Source organism: Oryctolagus cuniculus, chromosome 3, assembly GCF_964237555.1.
Source record: "Oryctolagus cuniculus chromosome 3, mOryCun1.1, whole genome shotgun sequence".
Lineage (NCBI taxonomy): Eukaryota > Metazoa > Chordata > Mammalia > Lagomorpha > Leporidae > Oryctolagus > Oryctolagus cuniculus.
In genome coordinates, this window is record NC_091434.1 from 8,110,919 (window position 1) to 8,131,823 (window position 20,905).

Below are 20,905 nucleotides of genomic sequence, written 5' to 3' on the forward strand. Positions count from 1 at the left end.
AGATGACTGGAAAGAAACGGAGTTACTCAACTTCTATCCCACTTCCATTTTTTTCTCTTATGAAGAATGATTTTAATATCAGGCAGATAAAAAAGACTGATCAAAATGCAAAACAAGTGAAGAGACTTGCTCCTTGGATGAGTTCAAGTCTCAAAGCTAAACAGAATTACTTCCCCAAAATAAAATTTGTTGATATATTTATGGAATTACTGTCGACAAATTTTGGAGGAAGAACAGAAAATGGCAAATATTCAAAAAGACTTAAGTTGCTAAACATTCCAACATTTTAAAGAAAAAAAGGGAGAGAGAGGATCCAAGAAATTAGAGGGGTGGAGTCTGCTACAGATCTTTTGAAAAACACAGAATAGCTTAACTCACTGGTTTTATCAGATCTTAGTATTATATGAGAAACTATGATCATACCCAACTAATCACACCCCCATTTTCAGAAGAAGCAGATTAGTAGATCAGGATAAATATATCATTAGGATTTAGTGAAGGCTCTCAAAGTATCTGTGAATAAATTGGACAAATGAAGACTAGAGGCTAGGATATTAGCATCTCATTCAACAATCTCATTCAAGAAAACTAGTGTTTTGCTCAATGTTTTTATCCACAATAGGAAGAAAATATTTTATAGCTGGCAGTAACTAGATGAATTTCTATCTGGTAATTATGGAGAGAATCCTGTAATTAGTTCACAGAGGATGTTCAAGAAACTCATGTTCTATGACATTATAATATTTACAACAAAGCTCCACTCCCAGAGAACTTGGGGTAGAAAATCTCTTCTAGTGATTAAAAAGGACACAGATGTTTGACTCACCTAACATGTGCCTTGGGAATTTACCATGTAGTTTCATCAAAATAAGCTATAACATTCAGTGTCCAACCAGTGTAAAATAAGTATTTTTAACTTGCCTTCATTATATTTTTAGGATAAACTATTTTAGAGGCTGGCATTGTAATGCAGCAGGTTAAGCTGATCCCTGCAATGCCAACAATCCATATCAGCATCAGCTTGAGTCCTGGTTGCTCCATTTCTGATCCAGTGCCCCACTAATAAGCCTTGGAAAGCAGAAAATAATGGCCCAAATACCTGGGCCCCTGCCACCCATGTGGGAGACTCTGATGGAGTTCCTGGCCCCTGACTGCAGCCTGGCCCAGCCCCTGCTGCTGCAAACACTGAGAGACTAAATCAGTGGATGGAAGATCTCTTTCTCTTTATCCTCTCTGTTACTCTGCCTTTCAAGTAAATAAAATAAATAAACTTTAAAAAAAGAAAGAAGGGAAACTATTTTAGCTCAAAGAACATTAATGTCTGAAACTGGAGTTAGGCAGACAGTACTAGAACTCCTAGAGGAAGCATTACCTCTAACTCCACCAACACCACCACAACTACAATTATTACCACTAATACTCAGAGGGTGCTTACTAGAGTCAGACACTGCTCTAAGGGCATAAGTTATAGCCATTCACTTAGCTGTCCAAAAACCCTATCTTTTCAAATACATACTATTGCCATGCCCACTTTACAGTTGAGGAAGCTGAGACTCAAAGAGGTTAAGCTACCAAGTTACACAGCTGATGAGAGGCTGAGCCAGCAGTCGACCTAGGAAGCACCTGTTTAGTGTGAAGGGCTTCTCCACATCTACAAGTCCAAAGTAATTTGTTTTTAATCTGCAAAACTTCCACGCTTTTGCGTTTAAAGAAGGCCTAATATCTTTTATTCATGAACCTTTTACTCTTACCAAAGACACCGGAACTGTACAACTGAAATATCAAAATATACAAGAAGAGTACTGGAGGTGTTATATGGACTTAAAAATTAAAAAAGGAGAATGTTATAAAAAAATACAAAACTTGTAAGAATTAAGTCAATTTACTACTTCTCAAATAGGTTCTCAGAACCCCATAACATAATTCTTATTGCTAAATGGTTCTTACTCTGAACCTAGATATATTCCTCAATATTTAGTTTCTGTTTAATGAATACAAAAGAAAACAGAATATAAATTATTACCTGAATAAAATGAACCCAAGTGATTCTACTGCTGCCCTCCTGACATCATCATTGACATCGCTTACCTGGGGGGAAAGTTTAAGATGATTATTTTATTTTCACTAATATTCTTACTAAAATGTCCATCCTCTCACTGTATGCACATAATAACATCACTATAGACACCTTAGTTCACTATAGTAAATTTTTCTACAACAAAGACACATTAAAAATGTCTCCAATTTAGAAAGTCATGTGTGAATTGCATTTCAGGACTTAGAAGCCTTTAAAGTTTGACAAAGGCTAAGATTTAGTACTACCTCTTGAATTATTTCAACTGCAAGGGCTGGCATTGTGGCACAGTGGGTAAAGCCACTGCCTGATACTGGCATCCCATATGGGTGCTGGTTTGGGTCCCAGTTGTTCCACTTCTATTCCAGCTCCTTGATAATGTGCCTGGGAAAGCAGTGGAGTCCAGACCAAATGCTTAGGCCCCTGCACCCACATGGGAGATCTGGAGCAATCTCCTGGCTTTGGTCTGACCCTGCCCCAGCCATTGTGGTCATTTGGGGAGTGAACCAACAGATGGAAGACCTCTCTCTCTCCTTCTCAGCCCCCTTCTCTCTGTAATTCTGCCTGTCAAATAAAAAAATTATTGCAACTGCATTACAGTCTTTGTGAGCTAGCCTTAAAATCCAACCATTCCTTAAATGTTATTTCCAAAAAAATATGTTCTAAACTCAAGCACAATGCAAACACTTGCATGTGCCCTGTGATAGAGCATGTCCCTCAGGAGTACCTGGACGCTAACGTCACTGGCTGTAAAAACAGCTATTGCTGTTGTTCAGAGTGGGTCACATCCTCACATGGTCTCCTACCCCTTACAAGCGAGAATGCCCCATGCAGTGTTTTGGAAGTTATACCTGACTAGTGGATTAAGCCACTGCCTATGACACCGCATCCCATATTGGCACTGGTTCAAGTCCTGACTGCTTCATTTCTGACTTGGTTCCCTGCTATTGTGCCTGGGAAAGTAACAGAAGATGGCCCAAGTGCTTGGGTCCCTGCCACCCATGTGGGAGACCCGGAAGAATCTTCTAGCTTCAGCCTGGCCCAGCCCTGGCTGTTGCAACCATTTGGGGAATGAACCAATAGATGGAAGATCTCTCTCTCTTTCTCTCTCCTCCTCCCTCTCTCTCTGTAACTCTGCCTTTCAAATAAATAATGAATCTTTAAAAGAAAAAAGATAGCCTTTAAAAAAAAAAAGCTGATTCATAGTGATATATGTTACCCTGTCCTGACAAGCTGCGTGAGCTTAGTGCTAAGTCATGGCCTGTTGTATCCAGTGACTGAGAATCTTCACCTAGATCACCGTTGGTGGTTATGTGCTATGGGTGCGGTATTCATCTGCAAACCTTCCCTTCAACTTTGTCCTTCAGAAAGGTCAGGTACTTACAGCAACATGCAGCAGGCGTCGAATAGCCTTGTTGTTACCAGAGCCACAATAAGCCATGGCTACGGTATACATTCCAGAACGTCGAAGAATTGGATCCTAAGAAAGAATGACTCAACATCAACCATCAACTTACAAACTCAAGTCAATCTCTTTTGAGGTTGGTAGCTTTCTAAACGAACGGGGAAACAAAATCCAATACAAAGGAATGAACTGCTCTTCACTTCCAATATTCTACGCAGTATGTACGTCTGTCTGTACTGCCTCATACTTTGCAGGAAGCGGACAAATACATAACAATGTCCACTACCCTACTGCTGCCAACTTTTACTCATCAAACCACAAAGAAGTTGATTTCTAATTCCACATCTGAATATACTTTTACCTTATTATTTAATTCCTGGGCACTCAGAATTAAGGGGAAAGAGACATGAAACTGTTAATTTAATGAATTTTATCAATAAATTACTGTGGTGGTTCTTTTTATCAGACTATAAAGGACAGTATTACTTACTACCTACTATATACAATACCACTATCAAAACGAAACAATAGGCAATGAGAAGAAAAATCACTCAAGTAAGCAGAGAGACTGGCGCTGTTTTCTGATGAAAGAATAGTGCAATAAGCTTTGTATCTTTCTTTTTTTTTTTTTTTTTTTTTTTGACAGGCAGAGTGGACAGTGAGAGAGAGAGACAGAGAGAAAGGTCTTCCTTTGCCGTTGGTTCACCCTCCAGTGGCTGCCGCGGCCGGCACGCTGAGGCCGCCACACTGCGCTGATCCGATGGCAGGAGCCAGGTGCTCTCCTGGTCTCCCATGGGGTGCAGGGCCCAAGTACTTGGGCCATCCTCCACTGCACTCCCTGGCCACAGCAGAGAGCTGGCCTGGAAGAGGGGCAACTGGGACAGAATCCGGCGCCCCAACTGGGACTAGACCCTGGTGTGCCGGTGCCACAAGGCGGAGGATTAGCCTAGTGAGCTGCGGCGCCGGCAAGCTTTGTATCTTATAAACAGTTATGAAATCATCCCAAAAACATTATTCCTAAAATAAATCAACTTGCAAATTCCTGAAAAACTTTTCTGGATCTGCCTATCTGAATACTGATCTGAAGCTGTGGCTCAATTTAAAATCCAAAATTACTCTCATGTATCTTTTCTAATCAGTATTTTCCTTTCTTACATTCCATTATGTATCTTGTGAGTTTTATGGAAAAATATTATCAGGGATTCTGCTGAAACCAGAATTCCTACTGCAGGTAAATGTTTTTCACATGCTGGAGGGAACTAGAGAGTAAAGGGTGCAAGGGAGAAGCAGACAAATGTGCCTTCACCTTATCACGACACAGAGACTCAATGAGAGCGTCGGCCTCTTCCATCCTCCCATACATCACTAATGCAATTCCAACAGCAAGCCCACGCAGAATCTTCTCATGTTGAGTTTCTTGTGCGTAGCCCACCATATCCTCAATAGCCTGAGCATTCTTAGAGCCCAACATAACCAAACCTAGGGCCAGGCCAGCTGCTTCTCCTAGCAAGTAAAGAATAAAACCTTAATGAACAAGAGTTATGTTTGTAAAGTCAATAAAACACATCCAATAAAAAGGTCACCTATTAGCAACAACTATTAAAACAATCATTGTTTCTAACAGTATTTTTTCAAACCATCTAATAAAAAAGAGGATACTATGTGAGGAGTACAAAGCTGTTTTTCTTTTAAGCCTGACTGAATGTACAAACCCTAGAGTGATTTCAAAGGAGACATTATAACAACACTTTTTCAACATTATCATTAAATAATAAAAAACGGGCACATGATCCAAGCAGGTCACGCTAATAAACTGCAATTTGCAATTCAGTTATAAAGGAGACATACAAGGTGTGTATCATTTTAGAAAGCTTGTATATCTCAAAACACATTTTTCTAAGATAGTCTCACAAATGGGACAAAATCCACTTCTTCTTCAAGTAAAATTCCTTAAGACTGAAGGATTTGGGGGAAAAGTTGCATCTGTGCAAAGTACAACCTTTTCTTCCCTGTCATTACTCTCTAAACAATACAATATATAATAACTACATAGCGTTTATACTGTACTAACCATTTTTAGTAATCTAGAGATGACTTAAAGCATATAGGCGAGTAAGTGTAGGTTACACATAATTCTAAGACATGAGCACCCTCCAATTTTGGTACCTGCGTGGGGGAGTGTGTGTCCTAGAAACACTCATTTTCAGATCCCAAGGTATGACTATATTGAAGTCATATAAATTAATCCTGGTTAGTTGTCTTTAGAAAGGAATGCTTACCTGTTACAGCATCATCCTGATAAAGGTTTGTTTTTAGCAAATCGTACACATCCTGGCGTGCGGTTCCCATGGCAGCCAAACCAAGGCCCAGACTGCCACCATGTCGAACAATCTAAGGGAAAAGCAGTGATCCCAGAGATTTGGTACCCTGTACTTAAACTGTAAGCCTTATCCTAATTTCAAGATATAATTTGATATTAAATATGTAGAGACTGGCTCAGTGAGAATAAGCAAAGGATTTGAAAATCAGGCTAGTGGTAAACTCAGCAAGTTTAGTTTCAAAATAATAACGCTTGCAAATACAAAATAACATTGAGTTTGTGAAGTGAATGAGAGACAACAAAGTGGATAGAGAGAACAATTCTCTTAAAGTCCCGGCTACTCCATTTCTGATCCAGCTTCCTCCTAATATGCTTGGGAAAGCAGTGGATGATGGCTCAAATATGTGGGTCCTTGCAACCCACTAGGAGACACGGATGAAGTTTCAAGCTTTGGCCTGGCACAGTCCCAGCCATTGCAGGCACTGGTGAAGCGAGCCAATTAATGGAAGATCTCTCTCTCTCTCTCTCTCTGTCATTCTGCTTTTTGAACAGATAAATAAATATTAAAACAAAACAAAACTAAGTGACAAGGAAAAGACTGGACAATAACTAAGGGAGATTCAAGATTCAAGGATAAGCTTTTTTTTTTTATGGTATATGAGACTGAGTATGCTTTTGGGCTGAGAGGGAGGAAGCAGTAAAGAGGAAGACACTCAAGACAGAGGAAAGAGGTGAAATACAGGTGTCAAGAAAGTAGTAGGAGGCCGGCGCCGCGGCTCACTAGGCTAATCCTCCGCCTAGCGGCGCCGGCACACCGGGTTCTAGTCCCGGTCGGGGCGCCGGATTCTGTCCCGGTTGCCCCTCTTCCAGGCCAGCCCTCTGCTGTGGCCAGGGAGTGCAGTGGAGGATGGCCCAGGTGCTTGGGCCCTGCACCCCATGGGAGACCAGGAAAAGCACCTGGCTCCTGGCTCCTGCCATCAGATCAGCGAGTTGCGCCGGCCGCAGCGCGCTGGCCGCGGTGGCCATTGGAGGGTGAACCAACGGCAAAAGGAAGACCTTTCTCTCTGTCTCTCTCTCTCACTGTCCACTCTGCCTGTCAAAAAAAAAAAAAAAGAAAGAAAGTAGTAGGGGCAGGCATTGTGGTCTGATGGGTTAGACCTTCACCTACAATACTGGCATCCTATATGCATGTAGGTTTCATTCCCAGCTGCTCTACTTCTGATCCAGCTCCCTGCTAAAGCCTGGGAAAGCAGTGGAAGACGGCCCAAGTGACTGGGTCCCTCACACCCGTGTGGGGGACCTGGAAGAAGCTCCTGGTCCCTGTCTAGCCTGGCCCAGCCCTGGCTGTTGGGCCATCTGGTATAGTAAAGCAGCAGATGGAAGACCTCTCCCTCTCCCTCTCAAATAAATAAAAATTTAAAAACAAACAAACAAAAAAAACCTGTTTCATTCATCCTGACAGTATGGCCCCAAAGAGAATATTTTAATCATTCATATTATTTAGATCTTTGGAGATTCCTTGGCTATTAAACTTTGTTCATCAGCTTTTCCACTAATTATAAGCCACTGCCTGCAATGCCAACATTCCATATAGGTGCTGACTGAGTCCTGGCTGCTCCACTTCTGATGCAGATCCCTGCTGATGCGCCTGGGAAAGCAGCAGATGACCTAAGTGCTTGGGCCTGACTCAGATGAAAGTCCTGGCTCCTGGCTTTAGTCTGGCCCAGTCCTGGCCACTGTGGCCATTTGGGGAGCAAACCAGTGGATGGAAGATCTCTATCTTCCCCACCTCTCTCTGTAACTCTGCCTTTCAAATAATTAAAAATAATTTAAAAAAAAAAAAAAAAAAAAGCTACTGCCAATAAATTCCTCATTTAAACTGTCAAAGGAGGCTTCTATTGCTGTCAACTGCTGTTGCTTTTTGTAACCATAAATCCTGTCTATTAAGAAAACGCTGGGGGCCGGTGCTGTGGCATAACGGGTAAAGCTGCTGCCTGTAGTGCCAGCATCCCATATAGGCACCAGTTCCAGACCCAGCTGCTCCACTTCAGATCTAGCTCTCTGCTATGGCCTGGGAGAGCATTATAAGAGGGCCCACGAGCTTGGGCCCCTGCACCCATGTGGGAGACCCAGAAGAAACTCCTGGCTCCTGGCTTCGGATTGGCCCAGCTCTGGCCATTGTGGCCATTTGGGGAGTTAACCAGCAGATGAAAGATCTCTTTCTTTCTACCTCTGCCTATCTGTAACTCTTTCAAATAAATAAATCTAAAAACAAACAAACAAACAAAAAAAAAAAACACGAAGCTAGGAGCCAGTGTGAACATACACTCCCATACAACTTAATCATTCAAGTGAGAGAAAGGCTTTTAGAGAACTAGGAGCCAGTGTGGTGCATACTGGGTAAAGCCACCACCACCTGTCTATGACACCGGCATCCCATATGAATGCCATTTTGTGTCCCAGATGCTCCACTTCTAACCCAGCTCTCTGCTAACGGCCTGAGAAAAGCTGCAGAAAATGGCCCACATGCTTGGGTCCCTGCCACACACGTGGAAAACCCGGATGGAGTTCCAAGCTCCTGGCTTTGGCCTGACCAGCCCTGGCCGTGTGGCTATCTGGGAAGTAAACCAGCAGATGAAAGATCTCCCTCTCTCTCTTTCCCTCTATTTAACTCTTTATTTTGTCTTAAAAGATTTATTTATTTTATTTGAAAGGCAGAGTTAGAGAGGGAGAGGGAGTGAAAGAGAAATCTATCCGCGGGTTCATTCCCCAGACAGCCTCTACATCCGGAGCAGGGCTAGACCTAAGCCAGGAGCCAGGAGCTTCTGCTGGGTATCCCACACAGGTGCAGGAGCCCAAGCACTCAGGCCATCTTCTGCTGCTTTTCCCAGGCACATTAGCAGGGAGCTGCTGAGAATCCAACTGGCACCCATGTAGGATGCTGGTGCTACAGGCTGCTACAGGCAGCAGCTTAACTTGCTACAGCACAGCACCAGCCCCTTTAACTCTTGATTTTCAAATAAATAAATTTTAAGAGAGAAATAAAATGTTTACCTAAGACCAGAGGAAATAAAAGATGTGCGTCCATACACACATGATTAATGAGAGGTAGATTAGCCGAGACAGACCATCCTACTGGCTTCCATCTTTTCACTAAAATATGAGGATAAGGTTTTCTAGTTCACTTAATTGCTCACCTGATAAGTCTTCTAAAAGAGTTTACTCAAACATGGAAATTAAAGTCTAACATCCTATTTAAGGTTCCCTAAAGTTAAGGACAAGGTTGCTTAATAAGCTTTTCCAAAAGACTTATATTTAAAAAAAAAAAAAAAAAAAAAAAAAAGGAAAGAAAGAAAATTAAGCTGCTATTTAAGGCACTTGCATTCCACAAATCAAACCTGGGTTTGATTCCCAGGCAGGAATCCTGATTCCGGTTTCCTACCAATGCAGACTGGGGGCAGCAGCTATGACAGCTCAAGGAACTCGGTTCCTGCTATCTATGTGGAAGATCTAGATTGTATTCCAGCTCCTATCTCAGGCCCTGGGCCAAACCTGCCCATCTGAGGCACCTGAGGAATAAATTAGAGGATGGGAACTCATTCTCTGCTTCTCAGTAAGTAAAAATTTCAGGAAAAAAATTCAAAAAACAAAAATTTTTATTTCTAAGAGAGTATGTGTAATTTTGAGGGCTAGTTTCCAGTACAATGATAGGGTTGGACTACATAACCAAAGTCACACAGTTATAACATTCCAAGATGTCTATTTTACATGGGGTTTAAAGGACCAAGAATCACAATTTTAGCTTATAGAGAAGGAAATAAAATTATCTTAAAAAACACAACAGCTTTAAGAGAATAGTACTGTTTTGTATATTCCAAAGTCCTACAAAATCTCTATTCATTAAAATACTTTGGTAAATGTCATATTTTCTTGGACTTTTAAGTAATGGAAATTTAGTTTTCTATTTCAATACTTACATCATTGCTGGCATTCTTAAGCTGATTAAGCAGATAGTCAATTATATCACCACCATGATTGGCATGAATGAGACCCAATGCATAGAGACCTCCACCTTCCTGATAGGCTGATCCAGGAGAAGTGTCCTTGGGAAGGTATGTCGCCATTAACTGTAACGCTTCCTTTTCATGACCCTGTAAATTTGAGCCACAAAGATAACAGTATGGAGAAGGGAGAAAAAAGACGTCACAATTTTTATGATTACTGCCTTTCTTCGTAAGTTCACTTGTCTTTTAAAGAGGTGCTAGTGGGGCTCTCTCCCATACAACTTAATCATTCAAGTGAGAGAAAGGCTTTTAGAGAACATGAACATGCTGATTAGAAAAACTATTGAGGGCTGGCCGGCGCCGCGGCTCACTAGGCTAATTCTCTGCCTTGCGGCGCCGGCACACTGGGTTCTAGTCCCGGTCGGGGCACTGGATTCTGTCCCGGTTGCCCCTCTTCCAGGCCAGCTCTCTGCTGCGGCAAGGGAGTGCAGTGGAGGATGGCCCAAGTACTTGGGCCCTGCACCCCATGGGAGACCAGGAGAAGCACCTGGCTCCTGCCATCGGATCAGCGCGGTGCGCCGGCCGCAGCCTGCCAGCCATGGCGGCCACTGGAGGGTGAACCAACGGCAAAGGAAGACCTTTCTCTCTGTCTCTCTCTCTCTCACTGTCCACTCTGCCTGTCAAAACATAAATAAATAAATAAATAAATAAATAAACAAACAAACTATGAGGGCACCAATGTTGTGGTATAGCAGGTAAAGCCACTGCCTGTGATGCAGGCACCCTACATGGGCACCAGTTCATGTCCTGACTGTCCCACTTCAGATCCAGCTCCTTGCTAATGGCCTGAGAAAGCAGCAGAAGATGACCCAACTGTTTGGGCCCCTACTCTCAAGAGAGACCCAGATGAAGCTCCTGGCTTCAGCCTGGCTCAGCCATGGCCACTGTAGCTCTCTGGGGGGTAAGCCAGGCAATGGAAGCTCACTCTCTCTCTGTAAAACTTTGACTTTCAAATAAATAAATAAAATCTTAAAAAAACAAAACAAAACAAAAAGACTATGAACATGCGGTGGAATGAGAAGGCCATGCCAAGATGGCTGCTGGCAAGTAAGCGTCAGTTACTCAGGAATGGCTTTGAATCCCACCTGACAACAGAGCCTGACTGACAGCAGGCCGTGATTGGATGGTTTCAGAAACTGCCTGGCAACAGGCTGTGATTGGATGGCTTTGTTTAGGGCATAGACCGCCCCTTGACCAGATTGGCTGCCTTGGCTATATAAGCAGCTGTAGCAACTGAAATAAACGAGTCTGGGCTGCTCCCCTCTGGCCCACTTTCACCCGACTCCCAGGGTCTGTGTGGTGACTCCGCGCCTCTTGCCCCCACCACGCTCCTCCTCTCAGAAACGAATCAACCTCAACACACTTTGAACATGCTTTTTTTTTCCCTTTACTTTGTAACATTTTCCTGAATTCATCTTAGACCATGAAAACAACATTTAAATTCATCTTCTGCAAAATGGCTTAGACAGTCTTCTGTTTCTAACGCTGCTTTCCACTGATCAGGATGAATTACCTTATGAATTACACCCAAACTGGCTGTGGCAGTAAATTTTGCCCAGTTAGTGGCTCTGGCCAACCACTCCAAGTTATCTCTGTAAGAAAAAATACTTAATGATACTATTAAAACAGAAAAATTACATAAAACTTTTAAACATGAAAATTTAAAAACAAAACAGGGGCTGTTGTTGTGGTGTAGTGGGAAAAGCTGCTGCCTGCAATGCTGGCATCCCACATAAGTGCTGGTTTGAGTCCTGGCTGCTCCACTTCTGATCCAGTCCCTGCTACTGGCCTGGGAAAAGCAGGGGAAGATGGCCTAAGTGCTTGGGCCCCTTCCCCCATGTGGCAGACTGGGAAGAAGATCCTGGCTCATGGTTTCCTTGCAGCCACTTGGGGAGTGAGCCAGTGGACGGAAGACCTCTTTCTGTTTCTCCCTCTCTCTGTAACTCTGACTTTAAATAAATTAATCTTTAAAAAAAAACAAAATCCCCAAAATATTACCTTTAACCATTTCAAATAATTTTACTTTGTGGATCAAGTTACTGTAAAACCCATTTTATGACCTGTTATTCTTAATACTGAGGATTTTTTAAATGTATAATATATAATATATAATTTCACTATGAACAAAAGCAAAACTATTACATTTTAAGAGCTAAATCCATTTCCCTCAAATGCCTATGGTCAAGCCAACTAATAAAGAGAAATTCTGCCTGAAACAAGCAGGCATATTTGACTCCTAAATATGTAAAAGAGCAATATTACAATTCAAGACCGGTCAACAAAGAAACTCTCACCAATCATGTAACATATCAACAGTCTCTTTAAAGATGGTTTTAAACACAAGCGGAAATTTCCAAGTACATTTACCTAAGAAACTGGTCACTGGTAGTCCCACAGTGCATAAAAGAGTTTGCTATAACAGTTGCTGTGTGACATACAGAATTCCGTACTGCATCCTACAAAAACAAACACCAATTTTTTATCAAACATGCATATACACACACACACACACACACACACACACACACTCAGATACCTTACTCTGTGGTGAAAACATGAACAAACTGAACTGAAAGCTAAAACATGGATCTTGGCAATACATCATGAAGACTAAAAGAGCCAGCTTATAGCAATAAGCCATTCAAAGCCTTCATGGTGGTGCAGCAGGTCAAGCCTGTGCCTGTAGGCTTGTATGGGTGCTGATGTGGGTCCCAGCTGCTCCAATTCCGATCCAGCTCCCTGATAACGTGCTTGGGAGAGCAGTGAAGGATGCCCAAGTGCTTGTGCCTCTGCACCCGCACAGGACACCCGGAAGGAACTCTTGGCTACCGGCTTTGGCCTGGCCCAGCCCAGTCATTGTGGCCATTTGGGGAGTAAACCAGTGGATAGAAGACATGTCTGTTTCTCCCTCTCCTTCTTTCTGTAACGCTACCTTTCAAATAAATAAATCTTTAAAAACAAAAGCAAAAAAAGAACCCAAGTAAATCAAGTAAGAGTTCTATTTGCAGTCTTAACTTGAGGTCAATAGCAGATTTTATGTGGGAATTTAAACAGCAGATTTTCTATTCTTTGGTTTCTGAACAGTTTAACTTTCCATTTCCTTTCCAACAAATGCAGGCTAAATACTTATGTCCTCAATCAGGAATGAAATAAATCAAGTTTTCAACAAACAATAAATATAAATAAACGTGAGGAAAGAAACCTCCATTATACATGAATTTCCTACCTTTGTGTTTTTTAGAATCATTAGGTCTGTGTTATTGTTTCGTATCAAGAACTGCAGATGTAATTCAATAGCCATTTCACCACTCAAAATTTTAATCATTTTCAAAGTCTGGTCCTTGGGTTCTGGACTCTGACAAAATAAACAAACAAGAAAGAGTGAAAATTCATGTATTTCTGAAATCCACTAAGCCAAATTCATTTCATTAGCCATAAATCAGTGAAGATCAAACAATCATATACATAACAAAACTCATATTTTCAGAGATCCAGAAACTCAATTATCATTTATTTGAGAGGAATGATCTCCAATGTCAAATGTTTCTAATAATGAAAAAAAAAACTAGAAAATAATAATAACCAATGACATGCAGGAAAATTACTTCTCACAACATATGCTTTAGTGGTAGCTCTGAGACCCACAAGGACGGAAGGCCTAAGCTTCCGGGAATGCAGAGTCCCCACCTGTACTTCCAGGGAAGAAAAGTCCTTGTCAAGGTCCCTTCGGGTGCCTAAAGGTCAACCCATGAGGATCAGACCTGCCTCAAACTTTAACCCCCATGCCCTGCATCTATAAAAGGAGCTCTCCCAATCTCTGACACGCGACTTCTCCAGCCCCCGCTCTGTTGCTCTATTGGGACCGGTGAACCTTGCCCGGGAGCAGAACCCCAATAAAAGCCTGTGAATTAATTGATTCGTCTGCCTGGGAAGATTTGTTACGCGCCGGACACCTTGCATTTAGATGAGAAATTTCTTACTTAATACTGAAAGAACTGAAATATCGTTCATGAACACATATGATCTAATGAACTAGCAAGCCCCCACACAACTCTCCATTCAGGTGAACAACAGTGGAAGTTTACCTAGCTGACATCTGAAACCACAAGTCTTAAGGCTTAAGGGAAGGAGCATTCACATTCAACAGACCAGCGCTGTAACACTGACCCCACCCTTCGATACACCACGTGCATCACAAACAAGCAAGCAGCTAACCTGCTCCCCATATGATTGCCACTTGTCGAATCATACCTTTTTGTCACCTTGTGATAGGTAATTTGAAGTAATTATGAACAGAAAATTAGTCTTTGGTAAGGATCTATAAAGATTCGATTTCTTCTAAATGCTTTTCTGGATCCATTTAAAAAAAATATTTATGTATTTGAATGGCAGACTGACAGAGATAAAGAGAAATCTTCCCTCTGCCAGTTCACTCCCCAGATGGCTGTAATGGACAGGGCTGCATCAGGAGCCTGGAACTCCATTCAGGTCCCCCACAAGCACTTGGACCTCCTACTGCTTTCCCAGGTACATAGCCGGGAGCTGGATCAGAAGTGTAGCAGCCGGGTCTCTAACTGGTGCTCTGATTAGGGATGCTGACATCCTGGCAGCAGCTGAATCTGCTGTGCCAAAAAGCTGGCTCCAAAGACCTACCTTGAAAGTTTTACTTTTTCAGGAGCTAGCGGCATGGTGTAGTGGGTTAAGCTGTTACTTGTAATGCCGCTGGCATCCGATAAGGGCATCATTTCAAGTGCTAGCTGCTCTATTTCCAATCCAGCTCTCTGTTAATCCACCTGGGAAAGGAGGGAAAAACAGCCCAAGTGCCTGAGGCCCTGCACTTATGTGGGAGACCCCAAAAGAAACTCCTGGCTTCAGCCTGGCCTAGGCCCAGCTGTTGTGGCCATTTGAAGAGTGAATCAGCAGATGGATGATCTCTCTGTCTCCGTCTCTCTAACTTTTTTTTTTTGAAGATTTATTTTTTATTTATTTGAAATACAGAGTTACAGAGAGAGGTAGAGACAGAGAGAAGTCTTCCATCTGCTGGTTCACTCCCCAGATGGCTACAACAGCCGGAGCTGCGATGATCTAAAGCCAGGAGCCAGGAATTTCTTCCAGGTCTCCCGTCTGGGTGCAGGGGCTGAAGGACTTGGGCTATCTTCTACTGTCGGGATTGGAAGAGGAGTAGCTGGGACTCGAACAGGTGCCCATATGGGATGCCGGTGCTTCAGGCCAGGGCTTTAACTCGCTGTGCCACAGTGCTGGCCCCAACTCTGCCTTTCAAACAAAAATTTCATTTTTTTATTGCAGGGGCTAAGTACTTGAATCAGCATCCATGTAGGATACCAGTGCTGTAGGCAGTGGTTTATCCTGCTATGCCACAATGCTGGCCCATAAATTAATCTTAAAAAAAAAATGTACTTTTTCAGAAAATCAATTTTTATAAAATTACGCTAGTATCAAGCTTTAACTCTTCTAAAAGAATTTACAATACACCATGAAACACATGTTAAATGGTATTCTTGGGGCTGGCATTGTGGTGCAATCCCAGCACTATGATATGGAGTGCCAATTTGAGTCCTGACTACTCTGCTTCCGATCCAGCTTCCTGCTGACGCGTCTGGGAAGGCAGTGGAAGACAGGCCATACACTTGGGCCCCTGCCACCTTTGTAGGAGATCAGAATGGAGTTCCTGGCTCCTGACTTTGGCCTGGCCCAGGTCTGGCTGCCGTGGCCATTTGTAGAGTGAACAGGCAGATGGAAGATAACTCTTTCTGTCTTTCCTTCTGTTTCTGTCACTCATTAAAATAAATAAATAAATAATAGCATTCTTAGCTTCAAAAAGCACTCTTACCGCTTCTGGTGTCTTTGCTGTAAGTGCACTGGCTGTCTTTTCTTCTGTTTCCATTGAGTCACTAAAATGAACAGAACCAACAATCAATAATTAAGTAAATCTTTCTGAATACAATGTGCAATTTGTTTACACCACAGAGCTGAAGCATATCTAAGTTAGATATTCTGCAAGAAAATTATTTGTACTTCGTAAGTATTACTGAAAGGAAAATAAGATTTTAGATATCTGTCAGATAGAAGCAGCTCAGCTGAGTTTCTTCACAATAAATTTATAAAAAAAACCGCATAGCAATTAGACTAGCAAAATCTTTGAACAAATGCAACAAAAACAGATGACAAGATATCTCTCCTATTCCAAAAATACTGTCAAGTGGAGACAAAACTACCACCAACCACAATACCAGTTTTAAGTGAAGAGGTGGAGTGCAAACAACTCCTAAAACTAAGCAGTCAACAGTCCCTCACAAAAAGATCTTCCCACTATAACGAGGAGAAAATGTTGGGCAGAGAATCCAAATTAAGAGCAGGGATAAAAAAAATAATGTCCAGATAAAAGCGGAAAAGGAAACAGCCAGATCATCTCAAATATCAGTCACCATTTCCATACTGAACAAACACAGAAGAAGGCCTTCTGGACAGCAGTGAGGTTAGAGAAACTCTCCTAAATAAGCCTGCCATGTCAAAGTTTAGGAAAGCACTGGGCCTCCTGGGTTGAGCCGCTGCCTGCAATGCTGGTATCTCATATGGATGCCCGTTTGCGTCCTGGCTGCTCCACTTCAATCCAGCTCACTGCCACTGGCCTGGGAAGTAGCTGAGGATGCCCTAACTTTCTTGGGCTCCTGCAACCACATGGAGACTCAGATGAAGCTCCTGGCTTCAGCCTGGCCCAGCCCTCGCCATTGTAGGCTTTTGGGGAATCAATCAGTGGATGAAAGATCTCTCTCTCTCCCTCTAATTCTGCCTTTCAAATAAGTAAAATAAAAAAGTTTAAGAAAACTAATTCCAGTAAAAGCCACTGAAAAAAAAATAAAATCCCATTCAATATTATTATAAAATTCAAAAAAGGTAAATGATATAAGATGTAAAAATATATATTAGGATTAGAAAATTTCAGAATTGAACAGAAATAGGAAAATATTAGAGAAGAAAAAAAGTCACTTGAGAAATGAAGATTAACTCTGAAGAAACATACAAGCAAATAAACACAACACACAATGAGGTGAGGAAAGCAGAAGATAATCAGAACTGTTTTTTATTTTAAAGATTTATTTATTTATCTGAGAGGTAGAGTTATAGAAAGAGAGAGGGAGAGACAGAGAGAAAGGTCTCTATCCACTGGTTCACTCCCAAAACGGCCGCAGCAGCCAGAGCTGAGCTGATCTGAAGCTAGAAGCCAGATGTTTCTGTATTTCCCATGTGGGTGCAAGGGCCCAAGCACTTAGCCCATCCTCCACTGCTTTCCCAGCCATAAGCAGAGCTGGATTGGAAGAAGAGCAGCTGGACACAAACTGGTGCCCTTAAGGGATACCAGTGCAGTAGCCGGAGGCTTAGCCCACTACACCACGGCATCAGCCTCAAAAAGCACATTTTTTAAATCAAAAGGAAACTAAGGCTGACGCCACGGCTCAATAGGCTAATCCTCTGCCTGTGCCGCCGGCACACCGGGTTCTAGTCCCGGTCGGGGCACTGGATTCTATCCCGGTTGCCCCTCTTCCAGGCCAGCTCTCTGCTGTGGCCCGGGAAGGCAGTGGAGGATGGCCCAAGTCCTTGGGCCCTGCACCCACATGGGAGACCAGGAGAAGCACCTGGCTCCTTGCTTCAGATCAGCGCAGTGCGCTGGATGCAGCGCGCCAGCCGCGGCGGCCATTGGAGGGTGAACCAACAGCAAAGGAAGACCTTTCTCTCTGTCTCTCTCTCTCACTGTCCACTCTGTCAAAAAAAAAAAAAAAAAAAAAAAAAGAGGACACTACATGCTATCCTCCTAAGACTGGCAACAAGATGAGGGTGTTCACTCTCATGACCTGTATTTTATGACTGGATCTCCTAGCCAATGCAGAAAAACAGGGGGGGAAAGGGCATAAAGATGAGAAAGGAAGAAGTCAAACCATCTCCCCATTTGCAGACAACGCGATTCCTATCTATGTACAAAAGGCTATGAACAGATCTATTAAAAAATGTAATAAAAGCTAATAAGTGATTTAACAAAGTTATAGGATTCAACATTAATATACAAAAATCAAATTGTATGTCTACATAATAGCAACAAAAAACTGGAAATTGAAATCTTTTTTTTTTAAGATTTTATTTATTTATTTGACAGGTAGAATTATAGACAGTGAGAGGGAGACACAGAAAGGTCTTCCTTCCGTTGGTTCACCCCCGAATGGCCGCCACAGCTGGAGCTATGCCGACCTGAAGCCAGGAGCCAGGTGGTTCCTCCTGGTCTCCCACACGGGCACAGGGGCCCAAGCACTTGGGCCATCCTCCACTGCACTCCCGGGCCACAGCAGAGATCTGGACTGGAAGAGGGGCAACCAGGACTAGAACCTGGTGCCCATATGGGATGCCGGCGCTGCCGGTGGAGGATTAACCAAGTGAGTCACGGCACTGGCCCCAGGAAATTGAAATCTTAAAATATCACCAAATTATCATCAGAAATACAATTAAAATACAAAAAATTTAAGAAACAATGTATAAAATCTCTGCACTAAAACTTACAAATCAATAGAAGAAAATTAAAGAAAACCTAAATAAATGAAAAAAGTATTAGAGGTTGAGAAGTTCTTCAGAAGAACTCTCATTGCTAAAGTGGACAAGTTCAGAATGAAAATAAGCAGGCATAACTAAGACACACAAACATTTTTAAAAAGTGGTCCAAATGTGTAAGGAAATACATGAAATCTAGCACTGTGGCATCCGCCTGAAGCGCCGGCATCCCATATGGGCACCGGTTCCAGACCTAGCTGCTCTACTAGAGCTCTACTGGACACAGCTCTCTGCTATGGCCTGGGAAAGCAGTGGAAGATGGTCCAAGTCCTTGGGCCCCTGCACTGTGTGGGAGACCCAGAAGAAGCTCCTGGCTCCTGGCTTCAGATCGGCGTAGCTCCAACTGTTGCGGCCAACTGGGGAGTGAACCAGTGGGTGGAAGACACTGCCCATCCCCACCTCCGCCTATCTGTAACTCTGTTTTTCAAATAAATAAATATTTTTTAAATACTATACCAGCATATGACATTTATGTATTTCATTCTAATAAAAGTACAAAAAGCTGAAAATGTTTCTTACTTGCCAACTATCCAACCCAGATATTTAAAAGCTAGAACACTGACCCTATCTGAAATTTTTAATTTACTTGATTAAATAGTACATAAACTGTCTACTAGGCCTCTCAACCAGAGAATCACTTTTACTTTTTTCCAGAAGGGTCTACTTCTTTGACTTTCCTTATTATGCCTTGCATAATGCGTAACAGAACAAGAGCCTTTACAGACCACAATAACTTTACTACCTAAATAAGTTAAGGGTTAAATTTATTTTTAGAATATGCCGTCTACGACTATTCTAACTATTCTCAAAATGTAATAAAGATTGTTCAATTAGCTCTAATGCAGAAAATGATACTTATACCTGTCTTTCTCAGATCCTGTGACAGTACCCGTATTGGTGGATCCAGGTACAGAAGCAATAGGAGTGCCAACCGTTCGAAGATTCTGGATTACAGATGATAAAAACTGCTGGCTAGCACTTTCATACAAATCAAAACAAATCTGATAAGCCATCAGGAGGTTGTCTTCCTTTACCAGTTTTTCTAAGATATCACTCACGGCCTGAGGATCGTCTAAGAAAATTAAGCACTGAAATAGAGATAAAGAACAATTATAATTGGAAACTTCATCTATAAGGTACTTACAGGATAACAATCAACAACAGAGAAAATCTTACAGTACAAACACAGGCACACTGGAAAATCATCTGGTCAAGCACTCTTTCTAAACCCAGCACTAGATGTTTTCCTGAAAATGGCATCTATCCGGGATAAAGAAAAGCCATGCAAATCTATTCATAGCTCCTAATACTGGCAATTAGCAGTATTCAACATTGGCTGCAGAATGAATCCTGGCTTCTTTAAACCTTAACCACATGAGAGCTTAACTTGTATTCTTCCTTACCACACATTGTAGGAGACATTCCTTCATTTAGCACATATTATATTATGCTGAGCTGGCATAACAGGCATTAAAATCACCATATTAAAAAGTATTTCTCCTTCTATTCTTATAATCTGCCATTAAATAAAATTATCCAATAAAGTTGGGATTTTTAAGAATTCAATTGAAATTTTAATTTTTTAGGGGCCGGTGCTGTGGCATAGCAGGTAAAGCCACTACCTGCAGTGCTGGCATCCCACATGGGCACCGGTTTGAATCCCGGCTGCTCCACTTCCAATCCAGCTCTCTGCTATGGCCTGGGAAAGCAGTAGAAGATGGCCCAAGTCCTTGGGCCCTGCACCCTCATTGGAGACACGGAGAAAGCTCCTGGCTCCTGGCTTTGGAGCGGCACAGCTTTGGATCGGCGCAGGCCGTTGCAGCCAACTAGGGAGTGAACCAGCAGATGGAAGACCTCTCTCTCCCTCTGCCTCTCCTTCTCTAACTCCGACTTTCAAATAAATAAATAAATCTTTAAAAAAATTTTTAATTCTTTGGTTCCCTCAGTAGCAATTAATTCAACTTCAAAGTAAACACAGTAATCAAAACTATTAGATTAAAAACAGGAAATAATGTTAATTAAGTGACCAATAACAGAGGAAGAAATGGTTAAGTAAGGCAAAGTATACACTGAATGAATAGTGCACAATCAATAGTTAGGATAAGAATTTATGGAAAAATGCCAAGTTGAAGGCTACACACAATTGCTACTGTTTGCCCCCATGAAAGGAAACTTGGCAGCTGCCAGAGAGTCATGAGAAGACTTATCACTGTTTATCCTATGGTTCTTGTTGAATTTTAACCACGTTACATATTTCTTGCATATCACTGGGTATGCATTTGTTGTACCAGCACCTGGGCTTGAATCACAGCTCTACTTCTGACTCTAGCTTCCTGCTAATGTGTGCCTTGGGAGGCAGCAAGTGGTAGCTCAAATACTTGGGTCCCTGCCACCCATGTGGAAAACCAGGATTAAGTTCCTTGTTC

General features: G+C 42.2%; 1 protein-coding gene across 2 annotated transcripts in view; it reads right to left on the reverse strand.

The window, feature by feature from the left end:
* The window catches only part of PSMD1 (proteasome 26S subunit, non-ATPase 1), a 100,720-nt gene that overhangs the window by 68,307 nt on the left and 11,508 nt on the right, over nt 1–20,905 (reverse strand). For both annotated transcript variants that reach the window (XM_070070077.1, XM_070070078.1), the window contains exons 7-16: nt 19,341–19,567; nt 15,715–15,775; nt 13,090–13,218; nt 12,231–12,319; nt 11,377–11,455; nt 9,777–9,950; nt 5,759–5,870; nt 4,786–4,982; nt 3,459–3,554; nt 2,024–2,088 (exon numbers count right to left, since the gene is read on the reverse strand). In XM_070070077.1, coding sequence (XP_069926178.1) covers nt 2,024–2,088; nt 3,459–3,554; nt 4,786–4,982; nt 5,759–5,870; nt 9,777–9,950; nt 11,377–11,455; nt 12,231–12,319; nt 13,090–13,218; nt 15,715–15,775; nt 19,341–19,567 — 1,229 coding nt within the window. The remainder of the gene's footprint in view (nt 1–2,023; nt 2,089–3,458; nt 3,555–4,785; nt 4,983–5,758; nt 5,871–9,776; nt 9,951–11,376; nt 11,456–12,230; nt 12,320–13,089; nt 13,219–15,714; nt 15,776–19,340; nt 19,568–20,905) is intronic.